At 39.2% G+C, this 23,819-nt stretch overlaps 2 protein-coding genes across 2 annotated transcripts in view; one reads left to right on the top strand and one right to left on the bottom strand.

Moving 5' to 3' along the window:
* asz1 (ankyrin repeat, SAM and basic leucine zipper domain containing 1) overlaps window positions 1–3,910 on the bottom strand; it is a 35,732-nt gene extending 31,822 nt beyond the window's left edge. The window contains exons 1-3 of the mRNA XM_053319469.1: window positions 3,800–3,910; window positions 2,547–2,655; window positions 1,936–2,058 (exon numbers count right to left, since the gene is read on the bottom strand). Of these exons, the coding sequence (XP_053175444.1) occupies window positions 1,936–2,058; window positions 2,547–2,655; window positions 3,800–3,910 (343 nt within the window). The remainder of the gene's footprint in view (window positions 1–1,935; window positions 2,059–2,546; window positions 2,656–3,799) is intronic.
* A 4,109-nt stretch (window positions 3,911–8,019) lies between these two features.
* The window catches only part of cftr (CF transmembrane conductance regulator), a 52,122-nt gene continuing 36,322 nt past the window's right edge, over window positions 8,020–23,819 (top strand). The window contains exons 1-9 of the mRNA XM_053318895.1: window positions 8,020–8,072; window positions 9,485–9,595; window positions 14,250–14,361; window positions 16,046–16,261; window positions 18,108–18,197; window positions 20,565–20,728; window positions 21,258–21,383; window positions 21,937–22,183; window positions 23,083–23,175. Coding sequence (XP_053174870.1) covers window positions 8,020–8,072; window positions 9,485–9,595; window positions 14,250–14,361; window positions 16,046–16,261; window positions 18,108–18,197; window positions 20,565–20,728; window positions 21,258–21,383; window positions 21,937–22,183; window positions 23,083–23,175 — 1,212 coding nt within the window. The remainder of the gene's footprint in view (window positions 8,073–9,484; window positions 9,596–14,249; window positions 14,362–16,045; window positions 16,262–18,107; window positions 18,198–20,564; window positions 20,729–21,257; window positions 21,384–21,936; window positions 22,184–23,082; window positions 23,176–23,819) is intronic.

Here is a 23,819-nt window from a genome sequence, read left to right as displayed (position 1 = left end):
CAGGATATTGAAAAAAATCAACAATAATGAACTTTGTAAGTATATTTTGATGGCAAGTGAGCTAATAAGGTTTCAATCAGATCTAATCTACAGATTAGATTTTAATACGTCAATACTGGACTAATTATTACTGGACTGACAACAAAATCTTTAATTATTCTGGGGAATACTGAGACTGTTTTTTCCAACAGGATTCATGTTTTATGTGCACGTTACTGAAAACTTCTGAACATGAAAAGTTCTTCTCCGCCAATGCTCACTTTACCCAGACTGACCTCGATCCAACAGATGCCTTCAATTTCTCTCGCTGTGAGATGAGGTTGCAGTGTGCATGAACTAAAAACAACTCAAAGGATCAGTGGTGTGTTTCTGCAAGAGTTCCTCTTTGGCGTCATCGCCATTAAGTAATGTCAGATGAAGCGTATTGGTGCAGCGGCCCAATTGGTCCCCCGGTCTTTGGCTGTCGCAGGTGAGGAAATTGAAAAAAGGTGCCACGGGGAAGGATAGTTGGACAGCAACACAACAGGGACCGTCAGGAGGATTAGATATGGCTGTTTGATATCCAAGCCTGGAAGGCAGCGATGTAATGGTGTTGCCTAATTAAAGTATCTCTTTTATTTTTTCTCTCTCTCTGGGTGAGGTATCACAGAGAGGTCAATGGTGCTTACACTTGGTTTATATCATGATATACAACACAACAATTAAACATACAATAAATCCACCTCCCTAATTCCTTTATTTAATCTTTTCAAATACAATAAAACAGACTATGAACATCATGTAGCCGATTCTCCTGTGCTGTATAATCTACATTGTAAAAAGTAAATAACCTGACTTTTGGTCGGCCTTGTGTCACTTTTTATTTTAAATCTCAAAATTATCAAAAGTTTCAACATTCACAATTCTTTGACTTGTTCTGTCTGCATATGAGTGTACAATAAATGAGCAGTAGTGGATGACAGGTATTGTAAAGTGCCTTGTTCTGCTCTGTTAGAAATGCTATATCAGTACAGACTGTTTACCCTTTTATGGTGATATATGGTGCCTCACTGCATTTGAGCTAGCTATGTCAAGTTATTTTCCAGCTATTAAGACTATAAATGATGTATATTCCCTAAAATAGGGAACTATTATAATGATTGTTCCAATGTCTAATATACAGGTCACAAGCTTTTATTTATTTATTTACTCTTTCACATGCTTGAACTGAAGGACAGTGTGTGACAACGCTGTAAAAAGCAGCATGATGTTTCAAGAGTTTTTGCTCTACTCCATATTTTATGGTTTTGGTCTTGGGTGAATATGATTGATTGATTGCTTCATATCACACACAGCTGACATGCTGCCAAAAATGAACATACATTTGCATACTCAACAATGTTTTGAAAGAGGTGAACCACGCCCCTCTCAATCCAATGTCATGCAGTCAGTAGTTTACCTGTTGGAAGTGTGCTGGTTGTCTGCAGCTCTTCATCAAACACTCATCATCATTGTGGCTGTGTCTGCTTATACTATCACTCCCTGCATTATTTCTAACTGATCCGCTGAACTAAAAACAGCTTCATATGTTGTTGTTGTTAAGGCCAGTTTTTGGTGTCACTAAAAAAGCTCTGCTAATTCAGTGCAGGATATGTTTAATTTCCTGTAAATTCTTCACAATAAAAGTCTCCCGGTAAAAGCTTTCATTTTGAAGCAGTAAAGCAGGAAATATTGGGTTTGCATCAGAAGTAAATTAACACGTACTGATACATAGTGCTGGACAATAAGAACAGAGTAGGCTTATCAGGAAAACCCAATATTTCTTGCTTTACTGCTTCAAATAAATGCTGACACATCTTAGTTGAGTAGATTTTTTCTCCACATACATCCATACATGAGCCTGATACAACTGAGGTCTGACTAAACACAGTGATACGATCCGTATGAGGGTCTGACCTTTGTTGAAGTTGGCGCTGGCCCCTCTGTCCAGTAGCACTTTGGCCAGGTCGTAATTAGCCACATTGACGGCACACATCAGAGGAGTCCATTCGAAACCGAGCTTGGTCTCCACATCCATGCCTGTCCACACCGAAAGGATCAGATTAAGCAGGGCAATACAATGATCATTTAAACAAATTACATAAATATACACATACATCCTGTACATATACAATAAGCCCTTGTTTCTTTCAGTTTTCTTGCTCAATGTTTTATTTTTTCTACGCCCCCCCCCCCCCCCTTATGTCTGGAAAACCCTCTCTGGCAAAACTGTTTTACACTAGACTACACCACCGACTATTTGTCATATTCCGACTGTGTCTAATAAAATTGGTCAACCATTCAGTTTTTCTCATCTACCATATTGATCTGATTTGGGGCCTTGATGATAATAATAAGACCCACACTTTCTGCAACATCTGTTCCTAAAAAATACATTTTGAGATAAGAAAAACTGAGTAAAGGAATATTAAGCACATACAGTAAACATATCTTGTATCTCATATATATTGTCACAGTAAAACAGATAAATGAATTACTGCTGTGTCATACTATAATAGAGTACTTACCATTGTCCAACAGATGTTCAACTGTCCCAATATCTCCCTTATTGATTGCTCTTTTCAACAATGACACATTATCTTCGTCTGCACTTGGCACAACTGCATCCACATCCTGCTGTGACAATGGGGACGAATCAGAATTAATTCATTAAAATGAATTTCAGTCAAAAAATAAGATCCTACATACAGGAACTGGGAAACCTGTATGTTAAGAGAATACATGTGCAAATATTGGTGAATAATTCCTCCATAGCGGATATTTGTAGAAATTTGGAGCGATGACCAACCATATTTTGCCACTAGGTGTCACTGCATTGGTAGAAAATTGCATTTAAGGGGAAGCATTTGATTAAAAAGCAGAATAAGAACATTTTATGACACTTTTGCATCATTTTCATACAAATCAAACCATTCAATGAGCATCTGCATTGATTGTAACTTTCCATTATTTTATTTATGTTTGTCTCTCAGCATTTATCTTTCATTCTCCATCCAGTGTAAACTTATATAGTATACAGTATATTATTATATCAATAGTCTGGTTTTTCCCATTGGTAGGGAAGTTCATGTATGTTTAGTAGCAGCAAGAACACAAAAACCAATTCATAAATGCCAATTCAGCAAATGTTGCATATTTGGAATACTAATCAATGACAGGTCAACATGTTTTCTAAAAGGTTTAATAATTTATTGTTGTTTTGCAAAATATTTCAGAGGCTGTCTCATCAACTGTATAAAGTATTTCCAGCTGTGCTCAACTTCTCTGTTTTCCTGTGTGTTGCAATGTGGGACATTTGAGTTAATCAGCACCTGGTTCAAAAAGTCAGGAAACTGATGCATGCTGACAACTTGGTTTAACACAGCTCATAACTAAGTATGTAGTAAGTTTAATATCTTAGACTCAGACAGCATTTAGCAAGAAAAAGTCACAAGCAAGCAGTAAATCAGATATAATGGGGACACAACTAATCTAGGTGAAAAGAGCGGTAGTGTGGCGCTAATTTAAAAAAATAAATTAACCTTCTCACTATTTATACAACATGCATATGCAGCTTTATATAAAACTGCACAAACACTTTTACCCCTAGCTTATTTTGGGTCGTCCTTTTCCCCCCTATACACCATGCAAAGCCGGCAAAAAAGCAAATAAAACTAACATTAGCTGATGTTAGCTACAGCGAGCCTCATGCATTGCCTCACTGCTAATGCTAATGTTGACCTCCATTAGAGACAAGATGGGACACATTTCCAAAAATAACCTTGGTGCAAGTGGACTTCTTTTTGACAGAGGAACAGCCGATATCCCACTCGTCGTTGCTGGCGTCGCTTTCATCCCCGGCTGGGTATGCGTAATCCATGTAGCTCCCCATTTTTTTTTAGGATTTTAGGTTAGCGAGCCTGTAGTGACACCCGGCTGCAGATAGGCTGCAAAAAAACAACCCAAAACCAAAAGGTGCTGCAAGGTGCACCAAGCTGCAGCCCTGAGGGGGGGCGGGGACGGGGTGGGTCACATCCAGGCACGCCCACCACACCTGCACCTAATTAGCACACTAGTGAACAAAAAAACAAACAAACATGGACGATTGTGGAAGGTTGAAGTTGGCGAGTTTGTTTTTTTCCCCCTTGCTGCCTCCATGAATCATAGATTGCGTCATTTTTAAAGTCCCTACCAGTTTTCATTTTAAAACAACCTAGATAGTGAAGATTGGGATTAATTTGCCACAATTTGCAGCAATTAATCGATTAGTTGACTGACAGAAGATTAAATGACGACTACGAGGATAAAATGTTTGTCACATATTTGCTGGTTAAAACTGACTAAAGCAAGTTATGCTCATGTTATCCATGTTTGCATTCACACCATTGTAATCAATCATCAAGCTGTAAACAACTAAAAACATGGTAGATAGTTAATATTGGGATTAACTCGCCACACAAAGCAGAGCTGCAGCAATGAATCGATTAGTTGACTGATAGGAAATTCATTGACGACTATTAGGATAAAATCTTTTTTAAGCAATCATAACATGGACGATTGAAGAAGGTTGAAGTTGAAGCTTTGTTGGTAAGTTTTTTTTCCCTTTCTACCTCCATGATCCACCTTATTCTAAATCCCTACCAGTTTATAATTTTTATTATTGTAATCTCACACTGACTAAAGCAAGCTATGGTCATGTTATCATGTCAGCATTCACACCATTGTAATGAATCCTCACACTGTATAAAACTAAAAACATGGTAGATATGTCTGGTTATTATTGGGATTAACTTGCCACACAATGCAGAGCTGCAACAATAAACTGATTAATTGATTGACAGAAAAGGTAGTGACTACTTTTATGATAATTTAATACATACTTGTCATTTTTATTAAGCAAAAAATGCCACAAATGTGTTTGTTATAGGTACTTAAATGGGAGAGTTTGATCTTTTTTGACATTCATGATAGTAATATTCATGCTATGCTAACTGTATATTTGGATTTTGATCTGTTGATCAGACAATACATTTTAAAGATGTCAGCATGGCAATATACAAAAAGATGAATCACTTAATCAATAAAGTCATGCATATATGAACCAATGATGAAAACATTAATTTTTGTTGCAACCTTAAATGAATGGATAGAAGCTTTAATACTTAAATGCTCTGGTGGTTACAGTTTATTACTCTCATGTAATGTTTTTATCTTGTTATTCTACAGGCTGGCTATACAAGCAAAATGAATAGCAGAGGAGCCTTGAATATTCACATCCAGGTTTCTGCAGTTTACTGTGAGGCTAAATGGGTAAGTGAATGGTTTGGTGCTTTTTTAAAATGCATATTCAAATATTTAACATTACATTAAAACACCACAAGTATGTTACGAAAGTATTAAGTCTACATTGAGTGACAATATAGTATTTCCAGTATAGGAAATGGGTGAAGTAAGCTCTTCAAGGGGCATTATTAATAGCCACAAATTTGCTAAATATTGGTCTCATACCCTAAACTTGTATATCAGGGAGGGTTTGTTTTATCTGTACATAACCTACAATGACTCTTGACTAAATATTACAAATTAGAGATGTCAAAAATGCCTAAATGACAGAAGTCACTGCCCCAATATACCCTGAAATAATAATTAGATACTTAAAATATCTCCCAATGGAAGATTTGTCTCTATAAGGTACTTCTGATGTAATGTATATGTGTAACTGACAGTCTTTTATGTCATGTCATATGAGATGGTATCTTATTTTCCATTTGGGTCTGTCTGTGCTTATATATTTTTAGAGGCTTTTGACACTAGACCAGTGTAATTTGCAGCACAGGACAGTAAACGTCCAGCAGAGGTCACTCTTTCCTTTGCACAAGACTTAAAAACCTTCCTGTCTCTCAGCAAATCTACTGACTCCCAAGTTCAGCAAACTACTTGACTTCATGTAATTCTCTCTCATCCTTCAAGTCTCCTTTTACAAAGCTCAGACTCAGCTTCATCCTTCTCTCAAACACAGAGATAATTACCAAATAACCTTTTTTTACAGGAAGCTGGAAATTCAGCCACTTGTTATTTGACCTGGCCATTGTTTTGATTTCGGGAGACAGGGGCGGACATGTCCCGCTTAGTATTACAACAAGGATTAATTGTGACCCGCTTAGCTCTGTGTCTCAAATGGATATACTGTATAATCCGGTTTCCCTTTATAGACACTTTTAAGTTTTATTGATGCACATTTTGTGACTTGCTTTGGCAACACTCACAGACACCCTTCTCCTTTCAAGTCAGGTCCTTCCTGTTACTTGTTTCAATCTGACGCCAAATTAGACCTGCATGCTTTAATTTGGTGATTTTAAGTCGCTGGTCCAGTTTAGCAGTGTGTTATTGCATTTCACAGTGGATTACCATCTCTTGTTGTCTCTAATACGTACTTTACATACACAGGGTTGTTTTTAGGTTTGTTTAAATTTCATTGATGCTACACAATGTACCAGTGTGATTGTCTACACACAGTTTGATCCAGAGTATAGCAACCTGAAAGCTGAAATAAAACTTTTATACACCACTATACCTTTTACTTTAACTCAAAATGCTCATGTAGATCTTCTCCTAGTTTAATCTGTCGTGAGAATGTCTGCTAACTTCAGTATTTATCATATATGTAGCCAGAAGTGTGTCCTGCTGCTTCACTGTGAAACAAACCTAACCAAACCTGTGTCTCAGACTTGAAGTAACATGCAGCTGAAGTGCTGATAGTACAGATAAGAGACAGTTTTGTGGGTCAACCAAACCAAAATGTCTTACCACATCTTCAGTTTATCTCTGTTCCTGTATGGAATGTCTGAAGGTTTTGATCCTCCCTCTCCTGAAACTGTGCGTAGCCTGAAACTGATAAAAAAAAAAGTTTTTAAGTTCATGTAAATGTCCAGGAACTGTTTCTACTGGGGTTTTTTTGTGAATGATAGCGAGGGAGTAGAAATAAATAAAAAGCCACAGCTCATCGGCATTCAGAAGAGGTTGAGATTTAGACTTGAAGCAGCCTCTGGGATAGGTGTCGTTTGTTTATTTGATCATGAGAAGTAAGATTAGATATCTGCACATTTTAAAAAAGTGATGTAAGAGAAGTGAATGTGATGCTACAGTGTTAAAGTGGAAAACTGCACTTATATTATATTGCATTGTTTTTGCTCTAATTATCCATTCATTATCATATTTGTTTGAGTTTTTCATGTAAATGTGTTTCACTTTACAAATAAGTCTCTTTATCATGTTTCTATCCAAGTCCTGTGTTTGGAAGATGAGTGAGTGAGAGTTTATGCATTTTTAAAATCATCTGCACAATCCAGCATAATTCATAGATTGGGGCAGTTGTAATGTGCGTTGCATGCATTTTAACTGGGAATCATTAAACACACACACATCAAGAAAGATCATGAAAAAAGCAAACATTTAAAATCCATATTGTGCTCCAGTGTCATTGTTCCTTGCATTGCCTGGTACTGTATAAGGATCAATCTTTTCTTTTTGAGGTGGCTTTGTTTTGATCAGCTGGCTTCTGCCTTTTTTTCCCCAACTTGTTGCCTCAATACGCAACCTGAGGCTCGCCGGTGTGGAAATGACGCGTGTCTCCACAAAGTTTGGCGAGCCCATAAAGGATGGACTGTCCTCTCACTGTCACACTGAGGGAGTTGAAGACAGAGAGAGAAAGAGGGAGAGAGAGAGAGCGCGCAAGACAGCAGGAGCAAAGAGAGGGAGTAAAGAAGACCTGACAGACGCACCGAGGATAGAGATAGCAGGCTCAGTTTTTTTTTCTTCTTCTTCTTTTCTGGAGGTGAGGAACACCGGCATATTTACTGGGAAGCACAAAGTGGAGGATAAAACAGACGAGGATCGTGTCACTGTCTGTGGGAACGGAGTCACTCAGGGGACACACAAATGTAAGCTCCGCGCACGGAAACGACTCAGGTGCATAGAAACCAAACTGGCGGCGCTCTTAGGATGCAGAAGTCACCAGTGGAAGATGCAAACTTCCTTTCCAAGTATTTCTTCTGGTAAGACATGTTTGGTCTATAGTCTTTTTGTTGTTGTTGATGTTGTTTTTCTTTCTGAGGAGTTTGGGTTGTCTCTGTGTGCCAATAAGGTGTAAATGACATCGTATAAAGAGCAAATACCGAGTCTGCTCCATTTCTCAAAAAAGGCAAATGTTCACTCTTAAGCGTAAAAAGTTTAGAGACAGGAACTTTGAATAGATGTGCAACTTTGTTCGGCACGGGACAGGTGAGACAGGACACAGGTTGCTGTTGAGGAAAATTAAATTCGCTGTTAAAATCGATTTAAAAAAAAAAGCGTTATCATATGACCAATTATCGTACCTATCTATTTTTCAGCCAAAATAAATCATGGTAGCATTTCACTCTAAAAGTGACATTTTGATTGTCCTGTTGCATATGAATATATTTTACCCTATTAACCCTTCTTACACTAGTGCCATATTTGGCTGCTTATTCCGTGCGTAAAATGCGCACCTGACTGTGAAACTGTGCGAAATGTGAGTTGTGCCTCACTCACTGAGATATTTTCTAGAAAATGCTGTCAAGTTGAGGGTAAGATGCTCTTTATGGGTTTGCTAAGCTCTAAAATATGTGTGTTGCGTGGTAAACTAAAACATCCTTATTGACAATAATAGCTTTACAGATGGCGTTTAAAGTGCGAGTATAATGCTCTTTAACGTCTTTTAGAGTGACGTCATTATATTTTAAAGACTATTCACTGTAGTTTTATTAGAATTGATATGGTTAAATGCTTATTTTCTTTTTGTGGTACCAGCATATCATCATCCTCCTCAAACTACTACAGAATGAGTACTGTTTATGAGTGCACTGATAAGTCCTTTTTTTTCTCCACATTACTAGAAAGAAGACATTAAAACTTTTGTCATCTGACTGGAAGAGCCCGTCATAAAAATGTTTTAGTCACAGGGGACCAATAAACATCAACCTTTCTTTCTCCTCTGTCATTAGCTTGACTGTGAAACCTCAACACTAGTTTACATTAAAGGTTCCTGGCACTCTAATCCTGCTTTTTATGCCAAAGTCTTGTCCTCTAACTTCATTGACGCAAATACATCATGCATCACATTTTAATTATCTTCACCTAACTGGCATAAACTATATTTTAAGTGTTTAATAGCACTTTGAATTGGACTTTGAACAAGCTCTTTTGAATTGTCTTGATGTTGAAATGTGTCCAAACAAATAAATTTAGCCTTGCCTTTTTAATATACTGTACAATGTGCTGTGGTGTATTTTGATCACGTGCCTACACAAATAGATAGATTTATAGCCAGAATGTATGCTGTGCTATATCTGTTACTACATTTTCAAGTTGCACATACTTTTGTGTCCTACAATAGCTTCAACAGCTGATAACCAACTATTTGTCTAATCTGGGATTTTCTGCTCAGGTGGATGTCACCGCTGCTGAGGAAGGGCTTCACGCAGAAGTTGCAGCTTTCAGATGTATACAAGGCTCCTTCTTTTGATCTGGCCGACAACCTCTCTGAGCGACTCGAAAGGTTTGTGCAGTTTAAAGTTGGTGTACTGGACTTTTGGTTAATGCAAAGTGTACCATAAGACCTCAGGAATCATGGTGGTATGGTCCCCAACTTGATACAGTTAATATTAGTTTTCCCATGCAACAATATAACAATGACTCCGTTAAGCCATAGGAAGATGCATAAGTCTATAACTAGTCAAAACATCTACTAAAATGTTCTTGATTGGGCTCATTAAGGTAAAATGTTATCTAATTGGGACTGGATATATAACATAAATCTATTTAGGTGTGATACTAATTGGGGATTGAGGGTTTAACAAGCAAATAATCTTGGGTCACTTTGCTGAAAATGTGCCAACCACGTTCAGTGAAGGTTGTTTTTCTGTGGAGTTGGGAACGCTGAATTTCCTAATTGACATGTTAGGTTATTATGTAAGAGAGAGAACTCTGATACAAACATGACTTATCACCTGATTGCTGAGAAATTAATGCCAGAATCTAGTGTGTGCCATTTGAATGGGGAAAGACTACTAGGATCTCCAAATAAAGTGATGTTACTCTTAAGGGTAGGTAGCCATTTTTTTTAAAGAAGGGTGGAGGAATCCATCGTTAAACATGTCAACTCCGTGGAAAAGCAGCTGTTGACAGTGACAATGGAAGTACTATTGTGACACAAGCACATGATTCATTTATAGCAAACATTGGATTTTGGTGTCAGTTCCTCAGAATCGAACACGGACAAGCTTCCTTGTAGACTCATGATTACTGATGATAGTCAAACATAGCAGATGAATACAAAGAAGTGTAGCATGGCATCAAGTCAACCAACACTGTCACAAGTTCAACTATTCAATCAACCATCAGATTTTGATGTCATGGTTCGCCCCCAAAATCAACATAGCAGAAAAGTATGAAGAAGTGCAATATAACACACTTCCTGGCTGCACATACAACTCTAAGCTGAATATAGTATGTCCGAGTCCATTCGTTGGAGCTAATGGAAAACCACTGTTGGAAAAGGTATGAAGTCTCCAACTGCATCCACAAATGACCGAGACATCTTCTAAAAACTTACAAGCAAGTGCAGGAAGTATAATCAATGTCTCAACTACAAACTACACCTCATTAAATACACAGCACAACCTGCTTATCCAATATGGACATTGCCATCCCACATCCGTCATGGAAGATGAAATAGTAAAGAAACAGTAACACACAGAAGTCTGCAGCCTTCATGTTTTTCATACCCACCCTTTTTGTGTTTACAGTAGCAGGCCATTGGCTATGCTTCCCTCCACAGTAAGGGCTGGCATTTAAACAAGGCTAGACATAAACCAGAGCTGTGTGTGCCAAACAAACAACCAGGCAGGATGATGATGGAAAAGGTTAACTCTTCTTTTTCTTGTTTCAATCTGTTTATCTCTCTACTAGATTCATCTTTCTCACCGAGACATTTCTATATTCTCTATTCTCTCAGTCGTGTTCTTTTATTCCCTATTTCTGCAATTATAATTTTATTTTTTTATCTTTTCTTTGCACTTCAAATATGCTTTAGTGGCATTACATAAATAAAAGATGATGGAATTGGTTGACATTCAAAAGCAGGTCAGAAATGGCATAAAAAGCTATTTTTAAAGGATTTGTCACCTCCATTTTATCTTTCTCGTTCTGTCCTTACCCTTTTAAAACCCATCATTCTCTTAGTCAGTTTTATTTCTCTATCTTTATATTTCTCTTCCCTTTTCTTTTTCTTATCTGTTCCCCTTTGTCACCTCTTGTCTCTCTTTGTGTCCAGAATTTCGATCTCTCTTTTTACTTTCTCTATTTTATTTATCAGTTTATCTCTTCTAATTATATGATATTATTCTTCGTATTTACTTGAAATCAAATAAACTTAAGGTCAGATTTTCTCTTTAACTGAACACAACACATATCTCCCTTTTACTTAGCTGAAAAGCATATTCAAAATTACAAAATAGTTTGAAAAGCAGGTCTCAATTTCTTTCTGAAATGCCCAATCCTCTGTTCTGTTTTCCATCTCTCTTCCTCTATCACCTCTTCTTCCTTTTTCTCTTATTTAAACACAAAACAAACACCACACCTTTTTCAAACCAACCTTTAGTTATTTAAAAAAAAAAAAGAAAATAATTAGTTCTTCTTTCTTCTGTTATTTTTTTTTTCTTGCCTAACAACCACAACAGAGTGTCCCACATTGGACTTGACACTTGGTCACGCTGAGTGGTGCCAACAAGCCGGTTAATATACACGGGTGTTAAAAACTCAACCTTTTAGAAAGGGCCCGTTGCCCACCGTGTGATAAATGAGTAGTGGTGTGGGTGATTTTGCTTTCATTATTCCGATCAGGCAAACAGTGAGGGCTTCTGGGAATGTGAACTTTACCTTCCACTAAACCATGCTGTGTACCGTCAGCCACTTCATCACCCGCTCCGTTCAAGTTAATGAGCTAAGCTGGCATGAGAAGCTGGAATTAAATCTAGTAAAGACAGCAAAACAAAGATTTTTAAATAGTGTTATGTTTTCAATTGATTTGTAACCATTTAAATGTAATATTCATGGTGATACGCTAATATTTATCTGTCAAATATATCTATCAAAGGTCCAGTGTGTAGGATTTAGTGGCATATAGTCATGAGTTTACAGATCATAACCAAATGAATACACCTCTCCCCATTCTCCCCGTTCATGCATGAGAATCTACAGTGGCTGCAAAACTCAAAAAATGTGAACGACCCTCCAGAGACAGTGTTTAGTTTGTCCATTCTGAGCTACTGTGGAAAAACATGGTGGTGCAAATTGACGGGCTCCGTGGAAAAGGACTCGCTCCCTTTGTAGATAGAAAGATAGATAGAAAGAAAGATACTCATTCTAAGGGTATGAAAACACAATGATTCTTATTTTTAGGTTGTTTTCCACTACTGATAATATTATATTCAATTTCTGCCAAGTATGTTCAACTAGATGATTCTCAAATTCAAGAACATATTTTGCTTTTCTTTTTTGTGACTTTTTTTGTCCCCTCAAATCTTTCATTGTGATGTTTTCAGAGTTTTTGTTGATGGAAAATGACGGAGTCTAGTCTAGACCTATGTGGAAAAAGCCTTGAGATAACTTATGTTGTGATTTAGCACTATATAAATTGATTGATTGATTGACCACTTGTCTTTTTGGGGGGTTTTGAGGAACAAAGACCACTCTCTGATTTGCACCAAGAAGTAATCCTGTAGATTTTCCCAAATTTGACCAGCAATAATTCAACAATTTACATACAATATGCACACAGTCAATGGTGTTTAAACCTAAAGGCAATCATGGCATATCCGCTTTTAATTGAGTGATATAAATCATGGACGACACCCATTCAACTTATACACTTCCTGGTTGCAGGAGACTTTTGAGACACCAATGGACAATTTTGAGTTTCCAGAGTTCAATTAATGTGGATGATTTTGCACATATGGGAGAGTTGGGGCTTTCAAACCTTTTGTCAGGACTTCATTTCTAATGATTAAGCCACCTATACCATACCAAGAGTAGCATGTATAGATTGGGGAAAGGTTGGTCTTTCAGCATTTTTTGTTCAACAGGTCAATATTCACCTATGTAACATTCAGTTGATAGATTGAGATTAACACAAATATAGTGTATAAAAATGTCAGAAATTCAATTTCAATACATCTTTACCTTCGGCCTTTAGGACAGGCATATCCGAACTGATCCATAAAGGTCCATGTGGCTGCAGGTTTTTATTCCAACCAAGCAGGAGCACACCTAGCTCAACTCATTAACTCAACTCATCTCAGTCTTCAGACAGTCGATTAGACAAATCGTGTGTGCTCTTAATTGGTTGGAACAAAAACCTGCTGGCACACAGCTCTTTATTGAATAGTTTGGACATGCCTGCTTTAGGATTTGGAAGCCTTTTGAATCTGTTGGCTTAAAGATATCAACATCCAAGATAGGAAAATAGCTCTCACTCTTCGTCATTGGTCTGTCCTCCTGCCCTGTTTGTCTTTGCACCTCTCTTCTCTCCTCCACATCTCCTCCCATCACTTACCATTGAAATGGTCAGCCAAATCACCCCGGTTATAAATGACCCTCAGAGGACAATGCAACTACTCAGTGTAGCTATAACTGCCTGCCAAGGTAGTTATGGGAAGTTAATCCAACAATGTTGTAACAAGGGCAACACACTTAAAACTATAGCAATCATTACCCCCCCCCCTTTTTTTTGTAACTTGTAAAAATGTCAAAAGGTCACTCTCACCAATTGAAAACCTATTGATTTGCCCAAAAACTCCATCAAAATACTTATAAATCTCCAAATCTAGTCATTCATCATCATTTATTACCACTAAATGTTTGTGTTTGTCTCCTATTGATGCTCTGATTGGCAGCTAAAGAATTTCTAACAACCTTAAAAAAAAGAAATCAATCTACTGCAGCTTCTCATTCTGTGAATCACCGGCCAAAGTGGTTGGAAGGACTCTTAAAACTGGACATCTGATTCAATGCCAAAGTAGTAGTAGTAGTAGACAAACAGAACAGCTCACTGCTCTGCCAAACTTCGCTGGCATTTGGCTGGTGGATGTGTTATCGCCCCCCCTTGGCCTGTACTGCTGTTTAACTATGTTGTAACTCTGTCCTCCCTACAGAGAATGGGACAGAGAGGTGGTCTCCGCCAAGAAAAAGCCCAGACTGATGCGAGCGCTTGCCCGCTGCTTCCTTGGCCCTTTCGCCTTCTTTGGCATCCTCCTCTACTTCGGGGTGAGTCTGATAGTCTGTTGTGCCAGAATAGATCATACAATACATTGGTGCAGATTTATTTATTATGAATCTAAAGTTCTGTGATGTTAAAATTGTCTATTTCGTAGCCAAAAGTGTATATAATGAAAAGTTTTAGTTTGAGCATAGACATAGAAAAATATGAATGTAATTTGGTGACATCATACCTTGGTTTCTGAAGGGTGTTTTTAAAGCTATGATTTGGGGTTACACCTTGATATTGTCTTGTTTGAATATCCAAATTTGGGCAAATGTGATGAAGACTGGGGGAAGAGAAGCAAGTCACTTACCTGTCATTCATAAAAACATACTCCAAAAATACTTCCACACATCCATCTATATCCTTTTATTGAACAATTAAAAACTACACATTCAACATCACCAACTAAAGTTACGTACTTTACTTTAGAGTTTTGAAAAATACTGAGAGTAAAACTAACATTTTATGGTTTGACATTGACCTTTTAGACTATTAAAGTTCAGATGTTGGTCCATCATTGTTATCCAGATCTCGTGATGAAAGTGATTCCCTTTGCACATTTTTACATTCGCATTCATTTATTCATCTATTCATCTATTCATCCATTCAGTTATCTGTCCATGTTGTTTTTACACTGACTGACTGACTGTTCACCATCATGGGAAGTTGGAGCATATCCCACTAAATAAATATCACCTATTCATCACAGCTAATTATATTCAGGATATACATTGGTTTGCAGTTAATGCATACATTCAAATCCTTTATTTAGTAGGTTTTTTTTTTACAATCTCAGAAATGGTGAGAAGCAGCATTACTTCGTAGAGCCCAAATTGGGGTTTTAATTTTGCTTACTCAACCAGTAATCAAAAACCTACTTCACCAAAAACCTAAAAGTTTGCTATGTACAACCACATGCAACAAGTAAATGCAGCATATCATCCAATTTGAGATATGAAATAAATCTGAAATATTCAGTATTTTTTTTACACAGGTTTGTTCCTCGTCATTGATTAGAAATCTTAATATTCAATCATATAAGTGCTGCCTTCATCTCCATCCTGTTTATAAAGTCATGATTACATTAAGACATACATTAAACAATCCCCATGGCTGCCATTTATCCTTTGCAACACATTCCTGCTGCTTCACTGCCAGCTCCACCTGTATATCTGTGTGCATGTAGCAGAGGGCCAATAGAGCCACGGTGACATGACGCACAAAAATCACAAGCATGTCGCACCTCAGTGTCGCAAACCGCCTCACTGTCCCAGGCTTATGGGAACGTGCCAACAGCAGCCAATTGCGTAAGTTGGTACAGTTGGAGGTGGCTGTCATGACAACAAGAATGCCTGTTTAAGGTTTAAAGAGGCTGTGTGGAAAAACAAGAACAAGCTTTAGAAAAAGGTTTTCTAGTGGAAACCAAAAGGAGTTTCTGGTTGTTTGATATTCTTTAAATATCCAGATTTGGATCAATGATTGTTCTATATAGTGTTATATAATGTGTGTTTGAGATGTAATGTATTACTTCACCTAAATCTAATGATGGTGCACACATAAGAGCATATCACATTAAGCTGACAGATTTTACTTCTCAACAAAAAGGAATGAGTCATTACGGTCATTATTGGGAAAGTATATCCGATAAACTAATATTTTCTCTTATTGTCCCATTTATTGGTGTAGGAGGCATCGAAAGCAGTGCAGCCTCAGCTTTTGGGTCGCATCATTGCCTCCTTTGATCCCTTCCATGCTCCGGAGCGGTCACAGGGCTACTTCCTGGCCCTGGGCCTCTGCCTTCTCTTCACAGCCCGCTTCCTCTTGCTGCAGCCTGCCATCTTTGGCCTGCATCACCTGGGCATGCAGATCCGCATTGCCCTTTTCAGTCTCATATACAAGAAGGTAAGCAGAGGACTCCTTGTGTAGAACTGAGAGTCACTTATTTCTTATGTATTGTGTCCTTTTTTTCGTATTGGATTTCACTGGATTTAGTAGAAAATGAGTTGGATCAAGGTGATGAAACCCAAAGGATTGTAGGATTTTAGATAGTATTAACATTTGCACAACTCCTCCAAAACTCTTTAGGCAATGTATTATGTCATCATGCAAAAAAGTGACTGAATGACTGGAGAATATATTTTTTAAATGAAACCAGAAGGTTTGATGATCTTTTTTGACTTGCAACATAACATGTACCGCACCAACTAAATTTAAAAAGAAAAGGTGTCCACGTTGTAACATGAGTGAACTTTACCTCTGAAAGCTTTTGTCGTCTTTTTGCATTGAGTCAGTTCTTCACGCTGCCGTCTCCAACATCTCACCATCGATTCATTGATGCCAAGCTTACGTGCAGCAGCTCTATTTCCTTCTTCGACAGCCAGATCGATTGTCTTTAACTTAAAAGCATAGACTGTATAAAAGAAATGGACGTAACATCCGTGACGTCACCCATTGGTTTGTGGACTGCTGCTCGGAAGCCAATAGTTTCGAATCTAGGCAGCGCCATCTTGAAAATTTCAGGTGCATGCTGGGAAAAATAAAAACACGGATTCTACTTATATGAGCATGAGGCGGAGCCATGGGTGGAGCGGGGAGGTTGCGATAGGTTGCGAGGGCTGGATCTCGAGGACATTGGGCAATCAACCTGTCAATCAGGACGTAGCCACGCCCTAATGCATACCCTCCTTTATCGTCAAATATAAAATCAGGGAGGCCAAAATTTCACAAATGAACATCATACTGCATTGAAGAAGGCTTTAAACTAGCGATTGAGACCATAAACACATTTTGAAAACGTTTACTGAGGTTAGAAATCAAGTGAGAAGTTGGTGAATTCTCCACTTGTATAGAGACGGAAGTCCTTTTGACACCAAAATGGTCGCCCCCTGGTGGCCTTTTGATAGAATGCGGTTCTAAGTTACTTCCACGTTGGCCTCATTTCAGAGGACCGGAACTCCTCGCCTGCTTAAAAGCTGCATCACATGCATTTCTTCATGTGTTTTCCATGATGAGGGTATGTGCATGATAAGAAATCAAACTAGCGTCTTCCTCGGCACATTATCTCTTCCACCTGTTTTTCTCGCTCTTGCGCTTTCTGCTAGAGCGCCCCCTGGATGCTGTTAGCCTGTAAAACTCTTTAGATAAGCTGCATCATTGTTTAGGCCGCCGGGTTCAAAGCGTGTGAAAAGAGTAGCAGCTTATATTCCGGAACTGCTACTTATATTCCGGAATTTACGGTAAATTCTATTGTCACACAGATATGTTGAAGAAAAAAAACAATAATATGATTTTCCTTTGAAATGTTGCAGAATGGCAGTGTTATGTCTCCCAAAATGTGTTATCAGTGGCTGATAAAACATAAATTGAACATTTGCTACTTAAAACTACGGCTGTAACAAATAGCTGTCGGAACAAAACGGCACAACCCAGCTGATTAGATAGAAAGACAGCTATTTGTGTTTGTCGGCTGAACTTCTTTTGTATTGCTATTGTATTTAAGATCCAGTGTTGCAGAGTTTCCTCCTCCAGCTGAATGCTTCCCTCTTGTTTAACACGCGTGACTGAACATTCCCAGAAAGCTTCTCTCACATGTGGGAGTCCAGCAGCGGTGGCAATCCACAGGCTGCCGTGAGAGGTGTGGCAGCCTGGTGTCAAAGCGTGGCCACATGTCACCAGCTTCCTCTCATCCCAATTGTACTTTTTTCCCCTTCTGTGCTTCAACTCACCCCTGACCTTTGACCTTTTTCAGACCCTGAAACTGTCCAGCAAAGTCTTGGATAAAATCAGCACCGGTCAGCTTGTCAGTCTGATGTCCGCTCATCTCAACAAGCTGGATGAGGTGAGAAAAAAAAAATCTTATTGATATTTGCAATTTACAGATCTGCATGTATGTATTTGACCAGGTTTTTCTTTCCATTTTATTAACCCTTAAACCACTGTTCAGAGTCATTTCTGGCAATGTAGATGCATACTTTTCATACACTGGCTGGATTAGTTGATGGCTGAGCTTTCCTAAATGGGCTCCAGCTAACTGAAAATGGGAGAATCAAAACATAAATTAATTGCAAAATGAGATTGCAGTGCATCAAAAATATGTATACATTAGGCTACACAATGGAGTTTTCAGTAGTACTTCAATTGCAAGTTTCAACGTGCAAAATCAGGCCACTTATTTAAGGCGAAGGACCAATACAGTAGTTTTCCACTTGTCAAGTAACTGGGAGAGAGTGTTGTCACTATATGCAGGATGAGGGTAAAGAGGGGTGACAGTTCACACCCTCACTGACTTCACTGAATACATTTTATTACCTTGCAGCCGTCTATGTGCTCTACATACTGAGGGGTAATTAGAGGACAATAGAGCTTAAACAATACACCACCACAAACACACACAATGAGGTTTGTGTACACAGGCAAAGTATTCTCAGTGATCGAAAACAGATTTCTGATATGCAAGACAAGGTAGCTGGAGGGTATGTAAGTGTGTGTGGGTGTAGGTGTGTGTGTACGCAGGATGAACTGAGTCTTGCCTCAGGTCTCATCGAGGCGTTGAATGTGGAAACACTCTGCAACCTGCTTTGAGACAATTATCACCTGGATTGGATGTGGCTTGGCCAATGCACCACTATCTCCATGTAATGATTGTTGCAGGGTTACCTAGTCTGTGTGTCTGTGTGTGTGTGTGTGTGTGTGTGTGTGTGTGTGTCAACCTTATCGAGACCAGTAATCCTTATAGTGACTAAAGCCTGGTCCTAATGAGGCCCAGTGTTATTTCTGAGGTCCTGGTTAAAGTCCAGGATAAAGGTTAGGCATGAATTAGGTTATAGTGGAATGGAAGTCAGTGCAAGGTCCTAACAATGATAGCTGCACAAACGTGTGTGTGTGTGTGTGTTGGAGGGAGGTCGTGATATTCAGCAGAGCTTGAGTTGATTTCTTTGCAGGTAAGTGGATGAAAGGAGGTTTACTGAGGGGGGAGCTGAGAGTTTCTCACCTACAGTGCAGCTGACATTCATCAGCACAGTGCTTACTGGATGAAAATGGATTCCTGGAACCTCTGCTAGTTTGTTTGATACCCTCCTGCTTTTCTTTCTATCTTTAGTTATTTAGTCATTATTGCAATTTTTTAATTCCACAATCCTGTAAATAGTTAACATTAAATCATAAGATATTCATAATTCATATTCAAGGAATAGCATGTAGCATAGCATTGTTACTGTACTTAAGTAGATTTTCCAGGTATCTGTACTTTACTTGAGTATTTATTTTTCTGATGACTTTTTACTTTTACTCCCTACATTTGAACATAAATATTTGTACTTACTACTCCTTACATTGTCAAAACAGGCTCGTTACTTGTTTCAACCTCAGTGACATTAGAAAAGGAAGACATGACGTAGGAGTAGTAGTAGGACGGTGTATTAGGGTCATATATGTAGGGTTGGGTACTTTTAGTGGTATCGGCCAAATTATGTCAGTACCACCGAGTATTAGTTCACGTCAAATTAAATGATGCAAAATTTCGGTAAATTCAGGCGCATCATTCTGGAGTAAAAAGCACGAGCTGGGCGCATATTGTCCCTTAAACACTAGAGCCATTTGAGTTTTTATAATGTTAATAACTCCGTTTAAATAATCTCATCGCAATTAACGCTGACAGAACTTTGGCGGTAATAATTAACTTTTGTACTTAAGCACATTTCAGAGTCTGAACTTTCTTACTTTTACTTGAGTAAAGGAGTTGAATCAGCACTTCTACTTTTACCAGAGTCTGTTTTTACCCAAGTATCTGTACTTCTACTTAAGTACAGAATGAGTACTTTTGCCTCCTCTGTCCTCATCCTATGCTGCCTTTCCGTATGCTAAGTATGTTCAAAACTATCAAGTTTTCACCAAAATATACTGTAGCTAAATACACAATGCCAGAATGTGTAGCTGTTTACATTGGTTGTAATGTACCTTTTGTAGCTCTTTGTTTACATTGATCTAATCTGCATTCAGCTGTAGTCCTCTGACACACTTTTCAGAGTCACCTTTCAATTGATACTCAAAACACACATTATTTGTATTCTTTAAACCTGATTCTTGACCAAAAGAAGGGAGCATTTCCCCCACTGTTGTATGATACATATGACTGTACTATTCATGCTATAAAAGTCATCCTCCAGTTACTTTATATACTGTTATCTGTACCATGTATGTATTTTAGAGTCTGGGTCTGGCGCACTTTGTATGGATCACCCCCCTGCAGTGTATCCTGTGTGTGGGTCTGATCTGGGAACTGATCGAGGTGAACGGCTTCTGTGCTCTGGCAGCTCTCACCCTGCTGGGCATCATCCAGGCATGGCTCTCCCAGAAGATGGGACCTCACAGGTGGGGAAGCACTGCCACGCATATTCACACTAAGTCAGGGTTTCTGCTGGGTCTTAAAAAGTCTAACATTTTAATCTTAAATCCCTCCTTCCTTCCTTCCTTCCTTCCTTCCTCCCTCTCTCCTTTCCATCCATCTTCCTCTTTCCTTCCTTCCTTCCTTCCTTCCTTCCTTCCTCCGTTCCTCCCTCCCTCCTTTCCATCCATCTTCCTCCCTCATTTCCTTCCTTCCTTCCTCCCTTCCATCCTTCCTTCCTTCCATCCTTCCATCCTTCCATCCTTCCATCCTTCCATCCTTCCGTCCTCCCTCCTGTCCCTCTTTCTTCCTCCCTTCCTTCCTCCTTTCCTTCCTTCTTCCTCCTTTCCTTCCTCCTTTCCTTCCTTCTTCCTCCCTTCCTTCCTTGACTCCAGGACAACAGGAGGGTTAAAATTGCATTTCTATGTTGTTACATGAATCTGTTTCATGTGTGTGATGTGATGCTGCTGTGTCTTGACAATGTAAAACTTCATCTTGTGTCTGATTTTAAAAAAGGGCGAAGCGAGCTGGGATGATCAGCCGTCGCCTGGCTCTCACCTCAGAGATTGTGGAAAACATCCACTCTGTGAAGGCGTACGGCTGGGAGGAGGTGATGGAGACGATCATTAAGAACATCAGGCAGTAAGACGCCACACGCGCACACACACACACACACACACACACACACACACACACAATTGCATCAGAAAGGGAATATTTTCCAAAAGCTAACTATTTTATATTCCAATTTAAACCAAGTCTATCCTTCTTTTTCATGCTGAAATTTAGCATTAACATCTTCAGATAACAGAATGCGGTGTGTAAATTTTAGCCAGTGAGCCATAGTTACAAGTCTGCCTATATTAAAGAGCCACTGATCTTTAAAGTGATTAGGAGCAGGAAACACAGACAAGACATAGAGACTCAGCTGACATCACACTAAAGTAAATCTTGGACTGTGTAGTAGAAATGAAATGACCCTGCTAGCGCCAATAGTGTCTTTCAGAGCCAAGAATCAGGATCACTTTAATTGGGTTGTACAATAAACATACAGGAAAGAGTTTTGGTATCAGGGTGCAGAAATATGTTGTTAACTATCAGAGCTAACACACAGCAGCAACAAGACTTCACATGTAGTCAATAATAGCAGCATTAAACGTGTGCGTGTGAAGCAAAACATCTTTTTTCTCCTCAGGGATGAGATGACGCTAACGAGGAAGATCGGTTCCCTCCGTTACTTCTACAGCGCCTCCTACTTCTTCTCCGCCATCTTGGTCATCGTGTCGGCCATCGTTCCACACGCGCTCAGCAAAGGCATCATCCTCCGTCGTATCTTCACCACGGCCTCCTACTGCATGGTGCTGCGAATGACACTCACCCGCCAGCTGCCGGGATCCATTCAGATGTGGTACGATACGCTGGCGCTGGTCCAGAAGATCGAGGTGGGTGAGATGATTGCTTCGAGGTGACGTCATTGGCATAGATGTCTTTATTGCTGCCTGAAAATATCATCAGAATAATGACATAAGCTATTGGTCGTTGACCCTCCAACTGCTTATAACAGCTTTCATGATATAATAAGGCAAGGCAGTTTTATTTATATAGTGCATTTCATACACCTTCCTGTCGTCCTCCCGGGTCAAATTGTGACTGTTTTTACTGTTCCTTCCTTCCTTCCTTCCTTCCTTCCTTCTTTCCTCCCTTCATTCCTTCCGTCTGTCCTTCCTCCTTCTCTCTTTCTTTCCTCCTACCTTCCTCCTTTCCTTTCGTCCCTCCCTTCCTTCCTTCCTTCTCTCCTTCCTTCCTTCCTACCTTCCTTCCTCCTTTCCTTCCTTCCTTCCTTCCTCCTTTCCTTACTTCTTCCTCCCTTCCTTACTTCCTTCTTTCTTTCTTTCCTCTGTCCTTCCTCCTTTCCTTACTTCTTCCTCCCTTCCTTACTTCCTTCTTTCCTTCTTTCCTCCCTTCCTTCCTTCCTCCCTTCCTTCCTTCCGTCTGTCCTTCCTTCCTCCCTCCCTCCTTCTTTCTTTCCTCTGTCCTTCCTTCCTCTTTTCCTTTCTCCCTCCCTCCCTCCCTCCCTCCCTCCCTCCCTCCCTCCCTCCCTCCCTCCCTCCTACCTTCCTCCTTTCCTTTCCTTCCTCCCTTCCTTCCTTCTCTCCTTCCTTCCTTCCACAGTTGGGGCTGATTTCAGTTGTGCTGGTAGTTTGCTCCAGTTGTCTGAACTCTGGACTCAACTATCTGAACTGAGTCAGTAGATCTCAGAGCTCTACTGGGTTTATATTCTACTAACATGTCATTTATAAATGTAATAATAAATGTAAATGTGTGCTTTTATTTTGTCCAGGAGTTCTTAATGAAGGAAGAATACAGAGTGCTGGAGTATAATCTGACCACCACTGAAGTGGAGCTCGTCAATGTTTCTGCATCCTGGGACGAGGTTTGTTTATTTTGTCTGTATGTCAAATTTGAATGAGGTAGATAGACAAAATCTGGGTCTAAAAAAATACTTCAGTCCAATTGCGATAATAATTTCTAAATGATCACACTAAACACCAAATATGCTTAGTGCAGCCAAGTCAAACTGTGGAGAACTTCATCAAACAGGTGAGAATGAAGCTATTTTAAACTGAAGAGCCATCAAATAACATTAAGACACTTCAGAATTGTTGGTCTTAATTATCCTCTTAGTGAAATAATTAACAATTAACTTAATTAACTTCCAGCCACATTAATGATCAACAATCACTCACTCTAAATTACTACTCCTGCCCCCTCTTGTCCTTTATTCAACAGATGCAATTTCAAACAAAGTAATTCAGCAGAGCCTACAGAGGGCTTTTCTTAACCATCCTGTTGTCCTCGAGTCAAGGAAGGAAGGAAGAAGGAAGGACGGAAGGGAGGAAGGGAGGGAGGAAGGAAAGAAGGGAGGAAGGGAGGAAAGGAAAGGAAAGAAGGACAGAGGAAAGAAGGAAGAAAGGAGGGAGGGAGCAAGGGAGGGAGGAAGGAAGGAAGGAAGGAAGGAAGGAAGAAAGGGGGAGGAAAGAAAGAGAGAAGGAGGGAGGGAGGAAAGAAGGAAGGAAG

This window comes from Scomber japonicus, chromosome 5 (assembly GCF_027409825.1).
Source record: "Scomber japonicus isolate fScoJap1 chromosome 5, fScoJap1.pri, whole genome shotgun sequence".
NCBI lineage: Eukaryota > Metazoa > Chordata > Actinopteri > Scombriformes > Scombridae > Scomber > Scomber japonicus.
Note: the sequence above shows the minus strand (reverse complement) of the source record. Positions and strands in the feature narration are given on the sequence as shown.